This window comes from Dioscorea cayenensis, chromosome 6 (genome assembly GCF_009730915.1).
Source record: "Dioscorea cayenensis subsp. rotundata cultivar TDr96_F1 chromosome 6, TDr96_F1_v2_PseudoChromosome.rev07_lg8_w22 25.fasta, whole genome shotgun sequence".
NCBI classification, from domain to species: Eukaryota; Viridiplantae; Streptophyta; class Magnoliopsida; order Dioscoreales; family Dioscoreaceae; genus Dioscorea; species Dioscorea cayenensis.
The window spans coordinates 20,856,616-20,869,457 of NC_052476.1; the positions used below are offsets into that span (position 1 = coordinate 20,856,616).

At 36.8% G+C, this 12,842-nt stretch overlaps 2 protein-coding genes across 2 annotated transcripts; both read left to right on the forward strand.

The window, feature by feature from the left end:
* Positions 1 to 382: 382 nt before the first annotated feature.
* On the forward strand, positions 383 to 6,276 carry LOC120263259 (subtilisin-like protease SBT1.5). The gene is made up of 2 exons (XM_039271125.1): positions 383 to 2,435; positions 6,032 to 6,276. The coding sequence occupies exons 1-2, from the start codon at positions 383 to 385 to the stop codon at positions 6,274 to 6,276; spliced, it is 2,298 nt and encodes a 765-aa protein (XP_039127059.1).
* Positions 6,045 to 10,081, forward strand: LOC120263515 (F-box/LRR-repeat protein 3-like). The gene is given in 8 exon segments (XM_039271455.1): positions 6,045 to 6,958; positions 7,288 to 7,413; positions 7,606 to 7,710; positions 7,801 to 8,200; positions 8,287 to 8,416; positions 8,509 to 8,722; positions 8,724 to 8,804; positions 9,528 to 10,081. Coding segments are annotated over 8 exon segments (1,953 nt in total). The 5' UTR covers positions 6,045 to 6,325; the 3' UTR covers positions 9,792 to 10,081.
* The last annotated feature ends 2,761 nt before the right edge of the window (positions 10,082 to 12,842 follow it).

Below are 12,842 nucleotides of genomic sequence, written 5' to 3' on the forward strand. Positions count from 1 at the left end.
TATATATATATATATATACACCAATCATTGGTTTTCTTTCATGCAATCATCATCCTCAACTGTCTTGCCTGCCATCCATTCATGCAACCTGTCTCCATTTCCACCTCCCTTACATCACCCCCTTAACTCCATGACATCTTCTCCCCACTATAAACAACAACAACAACACCTCTCCATCTCTCCATGGCTTCCTCCCACCTCCTCATCTTCTCCTTCTTCTTACTCTCCATCCTCTCCACTCAATCATCTCCATCATCTCCATCTCCAACTTACATAATCAAAGTTCAACCCTCACTCAAACCCTCAGTCTTCCCCACTCTTCCCCAATGGTACTCCTCCACTCTCCCCTCTCCTCTTCTCCACCTCTACTCCACCATCTTCCATGGCTTCTCCACTCTCCTCACCCCTTCTCAAGCTCATTCTCTCCGTCTTCTTCCCGGCTTCCTCTCCGTTCTCCCCGACAATTCTCACTCTCTCCACACCACTCACTCCTCCCATTTCCTCAACCTTCTCTCCTCTTCCAACCTCCCCAACTCCCTTCTCTCCTCTTCCATCTCTGGCTCCTCCTCCATCATCGCTTTTATCGACACCGGTATCAACCCTTTCCATCCTTCTTTCAACGACTCCGACCTCTCACCAATCCCTTCTCACTGGTCCGGCATCTGCCAATCTGGTCCTCTCTTCCCTCCCTTCCTCCTGTTCTCGCAAACTCATCGGCGCTCGCTTCTTCTTCTCCGGCGCTCGTCACTCCACCACCGAAACGGCTAACTCCTCAGACGTCCTCTCCCCTTACGACTCAACAGGCCACGGCACCCACACCGCCTCCACCGCCGCCGGCCGTCCTACCTCCCCCGCCTCCCTCTACGGCTACGCCGCCGGCATCGCCTCCGGCGTTGCTCCCAATGCTCGAATCGCCGTTTACAAGGTCTGCTGGTCTTCTGGCTGTTTTGACTCTGATATTTTAGCGGCGTTAGATGCCGCCGTTCGTGACGGTGCTGACGTCATCTCTCTCTCCGTCGGCTCCGGTGTTAAGCCGTACCATCTCGATCCGATTGCCATTGGAGCTCTTGGCGCCGTCGAGCACGGCGTCGTCGTCGTTGTCTCCGCCGGTAATGACGGCCCTGCTGAGTCGACGGTGACTAACGTCGCTCCATGGATGATCACCGTCGGTGCCGGCACCATGGATCGCCGGTTTCCGGTCCAAATCCGGCTTGATTCCGGTTTGGTTCTCGCCGGTGATGGTATCTGGACCGGGACCGCTCTCAAGCCTGAAACATCTTACCCCTTGATCTACGGCGGTGATTCAAGCTCCCGTCTCGGGATTCGTGCCTCCGCCGCGTTGTGCGCGAAGGGTTCTCTCGATCCCACCGCCGTTAAAGGACGTATCGTTCTATGCGAGCGTGGCGGCGTGCCACGTGCCGAGAAGGGATTGGCCGTCAAGGAAGCCGGCGGCGTTGGAATGATTCTCGCCAACCAATCACCGGACGGTAACGGAGTTATCCCTGACCCGCACGTGCTCCCCGCCGCCGCCGTCGGATTCCACGCCGGCGAACAACTCAAGAGCTATATCAAAGCCGCCGGCAGCTCGGCGGCGTGCCAGCTCATCTTCGGCGCCACCCAACTCAACGTCACTCCGGCGCCAACCCTCGCCGCCTTCTCCGCACGTGGCCCAAATGCTGAGTCAGCTTACGTCATCAAGCCCGACGTGATTGCTCCGGGTGTCGGAATCCTCGCCGCCTGGCCGGACAATGTGGGCCCAACCGAGCTTCCGGCCGATAAACGACAAACTGAGTTCAATGTGCTGACAGGAACGTCTATGGCGTGTCCGCATGTGTCAGGGATATCGGCATTGTTGAAAACCGCTCACCCGGAATGGTCTCCGGCGATGATCAGATCAGCTTTGATGACTACAGCTTACATTGATGATAATCGAGGAAACAAGATCATCGATGAGTCCTCCGGCGAGAATGCGAACCCATGGGGTTTAGGTTCCGGTCATATCGACCCCGAAAAGGCTAATAATCCAGGACTCGTTTATGACATTACTATCGATGACTACATTCAATTTTTATGCAGTTCTAATTATTCACGGCGGAACATAAAATCTGTCGCTAGAGGTAATATTTCACGTTGCTCAAAACCTCTTAAAAGAGTATCAGATATAAATTACCCATCGATAAGTATAGTTTTCGAGCAACAAACAGCAAGAAAAATAGAAACGGTGGTTTATCGTACTATGACAAGTGTTCGGAACGAGACGATGGAGTATCAAGTTAGTGTAAGTGCACCTGAAACAGTGGAGGTTGTGGTGGTGCCAGAGAAATTAAGGTTTGAGAGGAAGGGAGATAAGAAAGGGTTTATGGTTAGGGTTTCTGGTGACCGGATTATGTTGTCTCCGGGGAGCTCAAAGACTGTGTTTGGGTCCTTGACATGGAGTGATGGAAGGCATTTGGTTAGGAGCCCAATTTCAGTTACATGGCAACAACCTTACTTTTGAAATTTCAAGAGCTTCTCAAAAGCTTATATTTAGGGTTTTTCACCTTGTGTTGAATGTTTAATGTTGAAATAAATATATGTTAATTTTCATGTGCAAACCTCTAAAAACTTTAATGTTTCCTTGATTGGTTTGAAGTAGATCTATTTAATGAAATAATTTATTCTGACTCAGTCCACATAGTTCATAATATGTTTATTGTATAATGAATATAATGGTTTTTAGTATGACTAGTATTTGGATATGATAATAAGAAGACGGTCATTGTATAAATTTAATTTATAAAATAAGTAAAGAAAAATTTATTCACCAAAATAATGTTGTTAATTAAAATTTCACTAGTCCTCGAAGATTTTTATAAGATTTAAAAGTTGAAAAGATTAAATATAAATACTTGAGAAATGAATCATTTTTAATAATTTTTAATTATTTATTTGTAAGTGATGTCCATAGATTTTAAATTTGTGGTTACCATTATAATAAGTTTTAATTTAAAATTTTTGTTAAAAGTTATAGTTAAAATTTATTTATATATTATAAAAAATACACAATTAAACTCATGTTAAAATAAAAGTATATATATATATATGAGGATGAATCCTCTGAGAAGGTTGGTAGATTTGAAATCTACCAACGTTACTATCAAACGTTGGATTTCAATCCAACAGTTCAGCACAGCAACTGTTAGATTTCAATCCAACGGTTCAGCACTATTCTATGAACAGTGATACTGTGCTTATTAATAATAGCACAATAAAAAATAGGATGCACAGTGATTTGATCTAAACCGTTCCATTCAATCAATTTGTGCACAGTATATAAACCAATCTCAACCATCCAACCCTATTTCTATTAGACCAACAGGAATCAAATTATAAACAAAACCAAAACTAAACAACCATGTTTGCCACTATGCTTACCTGCCAGCTGATGTTTACACTATATCTATATGTATTATCATTATTTTAATAAAAGTTACAACTAAGTCAAAGAGAAAAATAGGTAAATTTTTCATGTGTTCACTGTGTTGTGGCTGATTTCCATTTTGATCATTGTGTTTTAATTTGTTTCTTTTTGGTCATTAGATATTAATTTGTTTTCACCAGTTGGTCACTTGGGATTTTCTGGCCAAATTTAGATGACGTGGATGCCGGAAATACTACGTCACTCTTTTTTTAAGTGAGTTGAGTCAGGATCCTCTCTCCAGCTGAAATGAGACCAAATATAAAAAAAAAAAGAGTCATAGGTATTTCCGGCGGTCACGTCATCTAAATTTGGCCGGAAACCCCAAGTGACCAACCGGTGAAAATAAATTAATATCTAATGACCAAAAAGAAATAAATTCAAACACAATGACCAAAATAGAAATCAGCCATAACACAGTGGCCACATGAAAATTTTATCTTACAAAAATGTATAAGTTACAGTGATTTAACAATCTTTTGGGATTTACTATATAGGACATGTAGAAAAATAAAAATTTGCCACGGACACCTAGAATAATATATTAAATGATATGACTTCTACTAAAGAAAACTTAATAATGATAAATTACCTTATCATGCAACTCTGGTGAGGTAAAAAAATATGACTTCTACTAAAAAAAATTCACATTGGGAACCAATATACAATAAATGATTTGTACATTATAATATTTGGATCTCCAGTGATTTGTCTATAAACAGTACGGTAAGAGCAAAGTTTTAAATTCTTACCATTTTATGCACTATCATTTCACTACAATTTTTTTTTTTAATTTAGCTAGATCCAAAAGTTTATCCTCCTAGGAATATAATATAACCCATTTGTTTTATTTTAATAAGTATTCCCCTCCAAGGAGTATAATATAGCCCATTTGTTTTATTTTAATAAGTAGAAAGAAAGAGAAGGAGTACAATTGTTTTGTGTGCTCTATTTATCAAAAAATATATATTTTTTTATTAATTTTTATTTTTTTCTAAGCATCTTTTTTATTAAAATAAATAAATAAATAATGATATAAAAGTTATTCTACAATATTCTTTACTTTAGAGTAAATTATACTTTCTCTTTAAAAGAAAAGTAATGATATTAGTTTGCTACCATGAATATATCCACAATGATTATAATGAATTTAATAAAAGATCAACACTACCAAAATTACATAATAAAATCAATTAATTCACTTTTATTATCAACACATATTTAATTTTAATTTATTAACTATTTTTCATATTGAATTTTTGCAGACCCCATCGCAATAAAAATTCCAATAATTTTTTTTAATCTTTAATTAATATGAGCTACGAGCTTATCAATGAGAAAGCTACCCTTTAAATTTAAAAAAAGTAATTAAACATAGAAAGTTAAATGAAAAAAACACTCTTAAGCTTTATTGATTTAATGTTCACCCACCAACATAAGAAAAAAGGGTGAATATATTTTTTTTATATATCATGAGGATGAGGAAGGTGCTATGCATTTCATTGTTCTAAAAAAAGTTAACTTTTTTTTTCCAATTAAAGTTATAAAAAGGTCAAAGTAGCAATCAAAAGCACATGATATCATGGATTAATTGAATGTTAATGCTAGTCTCTTTCTTGAGTTCCTTTTCCACCGTGCATTCAACTTAATTTAAGTTATATATATATATATATATATATATATCAACTTGAATAATGTTTCTCAATTTGGAAATATATTTATTCAAGTCTCTTTGACTTGTACGCTTTATTTTCTCATATTTTCAAAATTATTCACAATTTGTTCACTTTCAATGAGCCTAAAAGCTCAAAAAAATAATAAAAATATATATATATATATATATCCAAAAACTACGTCTAACTACTTAATTTTAATTTAGTAGCTTCAAAAATCTCCAAATTTTCTCATGGAAAAGCAATCAAATAACTACTTCAATTACTCATTAAAATAAATGCAACTTTCGGTATAAAGTACGATCAATTATTTTTTTTAAAAAAATATATAATTTAAATATATTCTTAAATAAACAATTAAATTTTTCCCAAAGGACCCAAACCAACCATCTAAAAATTCTTCTTTTTTTTTTAATGGCGGGCCCCACTTACACGTAAGCCCAGGTACGCCCGTCCTTAGATAAGTACGGGCTTTCCTTCTACCCAAATTGGGCCCCACTTTCTTTTCCGGCCCAGTACGGAATTTCCCCCACTTATTTACTTTAATACCCTTTCAACGACGTCTCCGATCCCAAACACCAAATCTCCTCTTCTTCATGACGTGTAGCTCTGTCATTGGTCATCCTGTTGTAATCATTCGTTCGCCACGTCATCATTCCTGTTAGAAATCCCACAGCGGATCCACCTTTTCTTAGCGAAGCGAAATGCCCGTGTTCACGGCTATGTACTTTGAACGGTAACGTCACCCTCTCCAGATAACACCTTCTCAAATTTAATTTCCCCAAAATACCCTCCAAAATCACCAAATATTTCCAGTCTAACCATCACGCTTTTCTCCATATTTCCCACATTGGACAAGGGTATTTAAGTCATTTCCAATAAGACGGTATCCATATCACAGATCTCACCTCCACCATCGTCTTCGTCTCTCTTCCCCAACTCCGAACTCACTCTGGTTCTGGTGTCCCTCAGGTTCAATCCCACAACCCTGAAACCCTCCTTCTTAACGTGGTCCAGCGCCGGAAAGCCATGCAGTTACGACTGAAGCGTTCGTTGCTCCGCAGGCCCACCAGCTCCTCCTCCTCCTCCCTTCCTCTTCACCACCTCTTCCTCCCTTTCACTTACTTCCTCTTCGTCCCTTCTTAAAAAATACACACGCCCAGCTTCCAATCTCAGCCGTCCATTCCCGTCCATCATGAGACCCAATCAACCTCCAAACTCAATCCTGGCCGTCCTTTCCCTGGATCTATTGATCCAAATCGTAGATCGCCTGCTAGATCCGTCGGACCGTAAGGCCGTCCGACTCGTTTCCCTCGCGTTTCTCCGTGCGGAGTCCCTGCAGCGGAGAACTCTTAACGTGCTCCAACGTGACGCCTTGGGCTCTCTTCTCAGGCGCTATGGATCCATTGAAAGGCTTGACCTTTTTTCGTGCGCGGGGCTCGATGACGTCGCCCTCGCGGCGTCCGTGGCTGACGGCGGGGCGCCGATGCTGAGGCAGATCCGGCTGCGCCGCGCCAGCGGCGTTGGGTGGCGCGGGTTGGCTGCTATGGTGGCTGCGTGTCCTAAGCTGGAGACTGTGGACCTCTCGCATTGCGTTGGCGTTGGGGACCGTGAGGCTGCGGCGTTGGCTGGATTGCCGGGGCTGAAGGAGTTGAAGCTCGATAAGTGCTTGAAGGTCACCGATGTTGGGCTTGCGAAGGTGGCCGTGGGGTGCCCTGGGCTTGAGAGGCTTGGGATCAAGTGGTGCCTTGAGATCTCGGATGTTGGGATTGAGTTGCTGGTGAAGAAGTGCCGGGAATTGAAGGAGTTAGATATCTCGTATTTGAAGGTTTGTGATTTCTTTGTGCGTTCTGATTGTTTGTTTGATGTTTTGAATTGGAGAAAGGTTTTATTTTTAGTTATATTTCTTCTCTGTTTTTCTACCCGAGATTTGAGAAACAATCGCAAGCCTTCTGGAATTTGTTTATATAGCTGTAAGATTTCATGTTTTTTTAGATAATATTAATTCTGAATTGTGAGTTAAATTAAGTTCAATTTGCCGTCATCTTGGCTTTGATGAGAAAGATCTGATTTTTATGTTCATATGTATCTATTGATGATGAATTACTTGGTCTCATATATATATATATATATTTGTTATCATTGGGATGTTTTCAGGTCACTGATAAATCCCTTCAATTCATTTCCACTCTTGGAAAACTGCAAGTTTTATCAATGGTGGGATGCTATTTTGTCACTGATGAAGGTCTGAGATGTCTAAACAATGGAAACAACTCGCTGAAGGTCAGTATATTTGGTGTTTATGAAAATTTCCCCGGCTTTGTAATCTTTCCATAGACAATCTCATTCTTTGTAATTTTGTGTTTTGAACTTAGAGGAATGACAATGCCTTTTATCAAGTATATTGAGAAATTTCGATAGCTTTTGGTATGTTATAGCTGATTCTTGATGTTATTTTTCCTCTATGAACTTCAGGAGATCAATGTTTTGCGCTCTCACAATATTACTTCATCAGGCTTGGTCTCAGTGATTGATGGACACAAATCTCTCCAAAAACTTAAAGCCGGAGATTGTTTTCTTGTAAGTTGTGACCATGTTTGTGTTCTCACTTTCAGAGTGGTATCATTTTTTTTTCCTCTGTTTGTGAAATAGTGGAATTTGACTATGTAGGATCTCACACCGCTTTTCTTGTCCAAATTGGGTGGTTTGACAAATGGCTTCCGTACGTTGAAACTCGATGGATCTCAAGTTTCGGTGACAAGCCTGCAGATCATTGGTGCCAACTGCAAGCACTTGACGAAGATAGGGCTAGGCAAATGTAATGGCATAACCGATGAAGGTGTCTCTGAGCTTGTATCTAGCTGTGTTGATCTAAATTCAATTGATCTGACCTGTTGTCGCGAGCTCACTGATAACTCCCTTGTCTCAATAGCAAATTCTTGTAATAAACTTGAAACTCTCTTGTTAGAATCTTGTTCACTGATCACCGAAAAAGGTATCAATCTTATCGGGGCTTGCTGTGCCAATCTAGAAAAGATTGATCTCACAGATTGTGATGTTTCCGACACGGGTAAAACGGCAACCTTTTTCTATAATTCCTGCCAAATTTGTTTTTTGTTTTGTTTCTTCATTATTTTTTTTATCCTCTATTGGCAGCATTGAAAGGTTTATCCAAATGCTCGGGGTTGATGTTCTTGAAATTAGGACTTTGCCAAAATGTTTCAGATATAGGACTCGCTTACATTGGATCCGGTTGCGGGGAGCTTCGAGAACTCGATCTTTATCGGTAAACTTCATATTGATTTATTCTTCTTTACTCTTACTACCTTTCAAATATATCTATAAATTTTATCAAATCTATTATTGTTTGTTCTACAGTTGTATTGCTGTTGGTGATGAAGGATTGGCTGCTCTAGTGACTGGCTGCAAGAAGATCAAGAAGTTGAACGTGTGCTATTGCACACAGATAACAGACCAGGGAATGAAACATTTAAGCCGATTGGAAGAGCTAAAAGAGATTGAAATAAGAGGCTTGACTCAAGTTACAAGTTTAGGGATCACTGCTATTGCTATTGGATGCCGGAGTCTGGCAAAAACTAGACATGAAGCACTGTGACTCTGTCGATGACGTGGGTTTTTTGGCTCTTACTCAACACTCTGAATTCCTCAGACAGGTGCATTTTCAAAACTCTAGTTGAATAATTGTTATTGAGTTATTATTTAGTATAACCAATTAACAATTAAGTAAAACGAATTGGAACTTGTTAAATCCGTCATCAAATTGGCTCTTCATAGCTGCCTGAAGTTGTGAGAACTGATATGCAATCCGAACACTTGAGATACCTAAACATTAGGAAATATGAGTTGTCAATCATAATTAGGTTGCATCGTTCACGCCCAACATGAATAGAATATATTTAAATTGCACAACCTTGTTCATGCTGTGATCCTTGCTATCTATCCAGGGCTTATTCATTGCCGATTATTTATAATCAATCAACGTAGACAAATCTTTTGGAATTTGTCACTGGTCTGAAATGACAATTGATAAAATACTATAAGATGAGCATTGGCGACAGATATCATATCTGAGATATCTAAACATTAGAAAACAACTTGTTAATTACAACACAATGCGCTATTCATGCCATTCATCCTCATGAACAAACTCGATTTTTCTTATACTCATCAGCTGAAAGTCAAGTGCTGGTGTACATAATCGCTAAAAGTTCCTAGACAGTATGAACTTGTAGATTTATAGTTGATTATTTCATCTAGAATTTATAAAGAAAACAAATTGACACAGTAAATCTGCCATTAGAGTTTTCATTGGTGATCGATGTTTGATAAATCATATGATGCTGATGAAGATGGTCACGATTTGGGTTGATTCACAGATGAATATATCAGACTGCCGGATTTCTGATACAGGCCTGAGAAAGCTACTCAGTAGTCTACGGTATCTGCAAGATGCCAAACTAGTACATCTCAAATACGTATCGAAGCAAGGGTGGGAATTTGCGCTGATGGCCTGCTCAGACAAACTGAAGAAGGTGAAGTTACTAAGTGAACTCCGGCACGTTGTTTCCCCATTTGTGCTTCGTCTTCTGCAAGCTCGCGGATGCAGGATTCGATGGATTCATAAACCGATGCTGCTGTGATGATACCACAAGCCTCGAAAATCAAGCACAATGTTTTACTGGGATGATGACTGAACCTCAATGAGATTCCGAGTTGCAATCCTGCAGATGCAGCATTCGATACGTCGAGATATAAACTTCGGTGTTACCATGAGACTTGAAAAATGTACAGGTTTCTATTGAGACTAAAGCAATTGTGTATGTTATAATTCTTGTGAAGTAGAGGTATGTTTGCAAGCTTGCAAAAACAGGATTTTATTCATCTCCTAGACGTGGGCTTTTGTGCATTAAGATTGTGTATGATTTTTTTAGATTAATGATGGATATTTATTAATATTGATATATATAATTAATGATGATCGAAGGCTAAATATATTAGAATGTAAGAGTAAAGCTTCATTTATATCTATGAATATAGTTCATATTCTTAACAAAATCATTACTTAACACATCAGTAAACAAGTGGTTAACCAACTAATACAGACTAGCATTTTTTTTTAGCTTAGTTTCATAATAATGCTAGCATAGCTACCCGTGCTAATGCTACAGAAGCACTACATAAAAGGAAAAACTAACCAAATACTAATATTATTAGATAAATTTAATAAAATAATAACAAACAATATAATATATAAACGGTAAAAAACATATATATATATATATATATAACAATAAAAAAATTAAAATAAAAACACAGTATATATATTTATTTATTTTATTGTTTCAAAATTAAAATACAAAAAATCATGGATATATATATATGAAAAATGATAAAAAAAAAATTAATAAAACAAAATAAAAAAATAAGTATATAATATATTATATTAATATCATATATGTATTGAAAGAGGGATGGGCACTGGTGAGGCAGGGCGGATTGGGTATGAGGAACGTCTCCTCACTCACTCCATCTCGGGTGAAAATTCCCTGTCCCCACCCCAATTAGAAAATCAGAGAAGAGAAATCACTTCCCGATCTTATCCCTGCTATAGTGATCGGAGAATTTTATTATCTCGTTTTCATCATCACAGGGGAGGGAATCATGGGATTCCAAGTCGCAAATGGAACTAATACTTGTTGGGGGGAGGGAGTCCCCACCTCATGCCTATCCCTTTTTCTAGGGATGGTGAGTGGTGTGTGATCCCACTCAACTCAAAATAAATAAATAAATAAATAAATAGAAGCAAGCAAATGGCTGCATGTATATATACATGCTATTAAGTAAGATTAATATTATTTCAAAAAAATTTTATAACATTCTTTATAATATTTTTTCATAATATATATCAGTAAATATAGAATATAATAAATAAAGGATATTCTCATATTTTATACGGGTAAAATGTAATTTAAAAAACTAAATTTAACTACATATTTTCGGTCTATTAGCACTAGATTTTTACTTAAGATATTTGTATCTTTACCGAAAAAGATGAGTTCAAATCTCAGCTCATATGGTTTGCAAATATGAATAGGTTAAAGTATTAATTTATCGTCTGTACATATTTTTGACATAATTAATTAATTTTATTAAAAACAAAATCAAAATATATTGGCAAAAGTAGTAAATAAAATTAAAATTAAAATTAAAAAAGTGGTTCGTCACTAAACAACCTAATCAATATTCAAAGGTCCACATGTTGTATCATTAATTGAGCTGTCTTGAATTGAATTAAAAAAAATAAAAAATCAAACTAATGGAAAAAAAAATGCATGGCTTGATTTCCATAACTAGAAGACAAGAAAACCGTGTTAAGTTCTTCAATGCAGCCTTCTCTGAATAAAAACAATGTATGGCAACCCACCTACCGAAATATATGCTAATAATATAATTAATTACTCTTTATTTCTTCTTCCCTTTACTCTGAAAATTTTGTCAACCATTCTCATCTTTGTTTTTAGTATTAAATTGGATTCCTTATTAATCTTGTCGGTGATCATTGTATGATTTTTATAGTTTTAAGATATATATCATTTAATCAATATGACTCTCACGTAATCAATTAATGATCCGAATCATTTATTTATTTATTTTTTACAATACCCACAAGTGTCACATAAAATATATATAATAGTATGCTGGTTACATTAGTTTATCGACCACTTATAAACTTACAATTAAAATAATGCACATAACTGCATTAATCTATTCTTTCTTTCAACTTAATGTTAAATGACATATATTTATAAATAGAAGTGATTAAAAAAATAATAAAGCAAGTCTAAGAAAAAACCACAAAATTCACTATAAGTAAAAAGAATACAAATACAAAATGAAAAAAATATCAGTGGTACCTATGAAATGATTGCCAAAAATAGATCAATTCATTTTAGATGGCTTTAATAAGAGTGGAAAGAATTAACTTTTACGTTGGGTCTGTCATTTCACGAGATTAGCGGACACATTTTATTAATTAATGTTTTATTGTTCAACTCAATTAAGTGATAATCATGATTGTTATATCACCATTTTATTGTTTGACTTTATTTAATGAAAAGTAAATAAATCTAGAACAAACCTAACCATTCAAGGTTTTAGTTCAAAGTTGAAGACTTGGAGAAAATTAAGCAAAAGTTTGACAAAATGAATGGAAGGGATGGTGATATCCCATGCATGACAGCTTCATGTGACCCAAACGTGTCAAAGACTAACACTTTATAAGTCTTTCTTTTTTAGGCTTCCACGCGCTTCTTTACTTAATAAAAATTCAAATCATGCAAATAACCTACAAAAAAACATAAGTCTTCGAATTAATCATCGAATCAAACACACAAAAGCTTTAATACTAATGAATAATTAATTTAATTCATCTAATATTTATAGTAATTAATAGTTCTAAATAGACAATATTTTCTATTAATCATTATTTATATTTTTCTGATTTAAGATTACACGTTGTATAATCGTAGGATTGTCAAAAATAAATTTGAAAAGAAGTTTATTTAACTTTTTTATTTGCATTTTATAGATACTAAACTCTAAAGGTAAGATCCCTTAGCATCATGTATTTCCCAATTCATTATAGTGCATATCTATTATTAATTAAAAATTTAGCATTAATTTTCTTCATC

Bases quoted from the DNA above. Each gene is read 5' to 3' on its own strand.
- LOC120263259 (XM_039271125.1), top strand. From the start codon at position 383: ATGGCTTCTCCACTCTCCTCACCCCTTCTCAAGCTCATTCTCTCCGTC. The intron at 2,436-6,031 runs GTGATGGAAGGC...TCCATATCACAG, and splicing joins GTTTGGGTCCTTGACATGGA to ATCTCACCTCCACCATCGTC.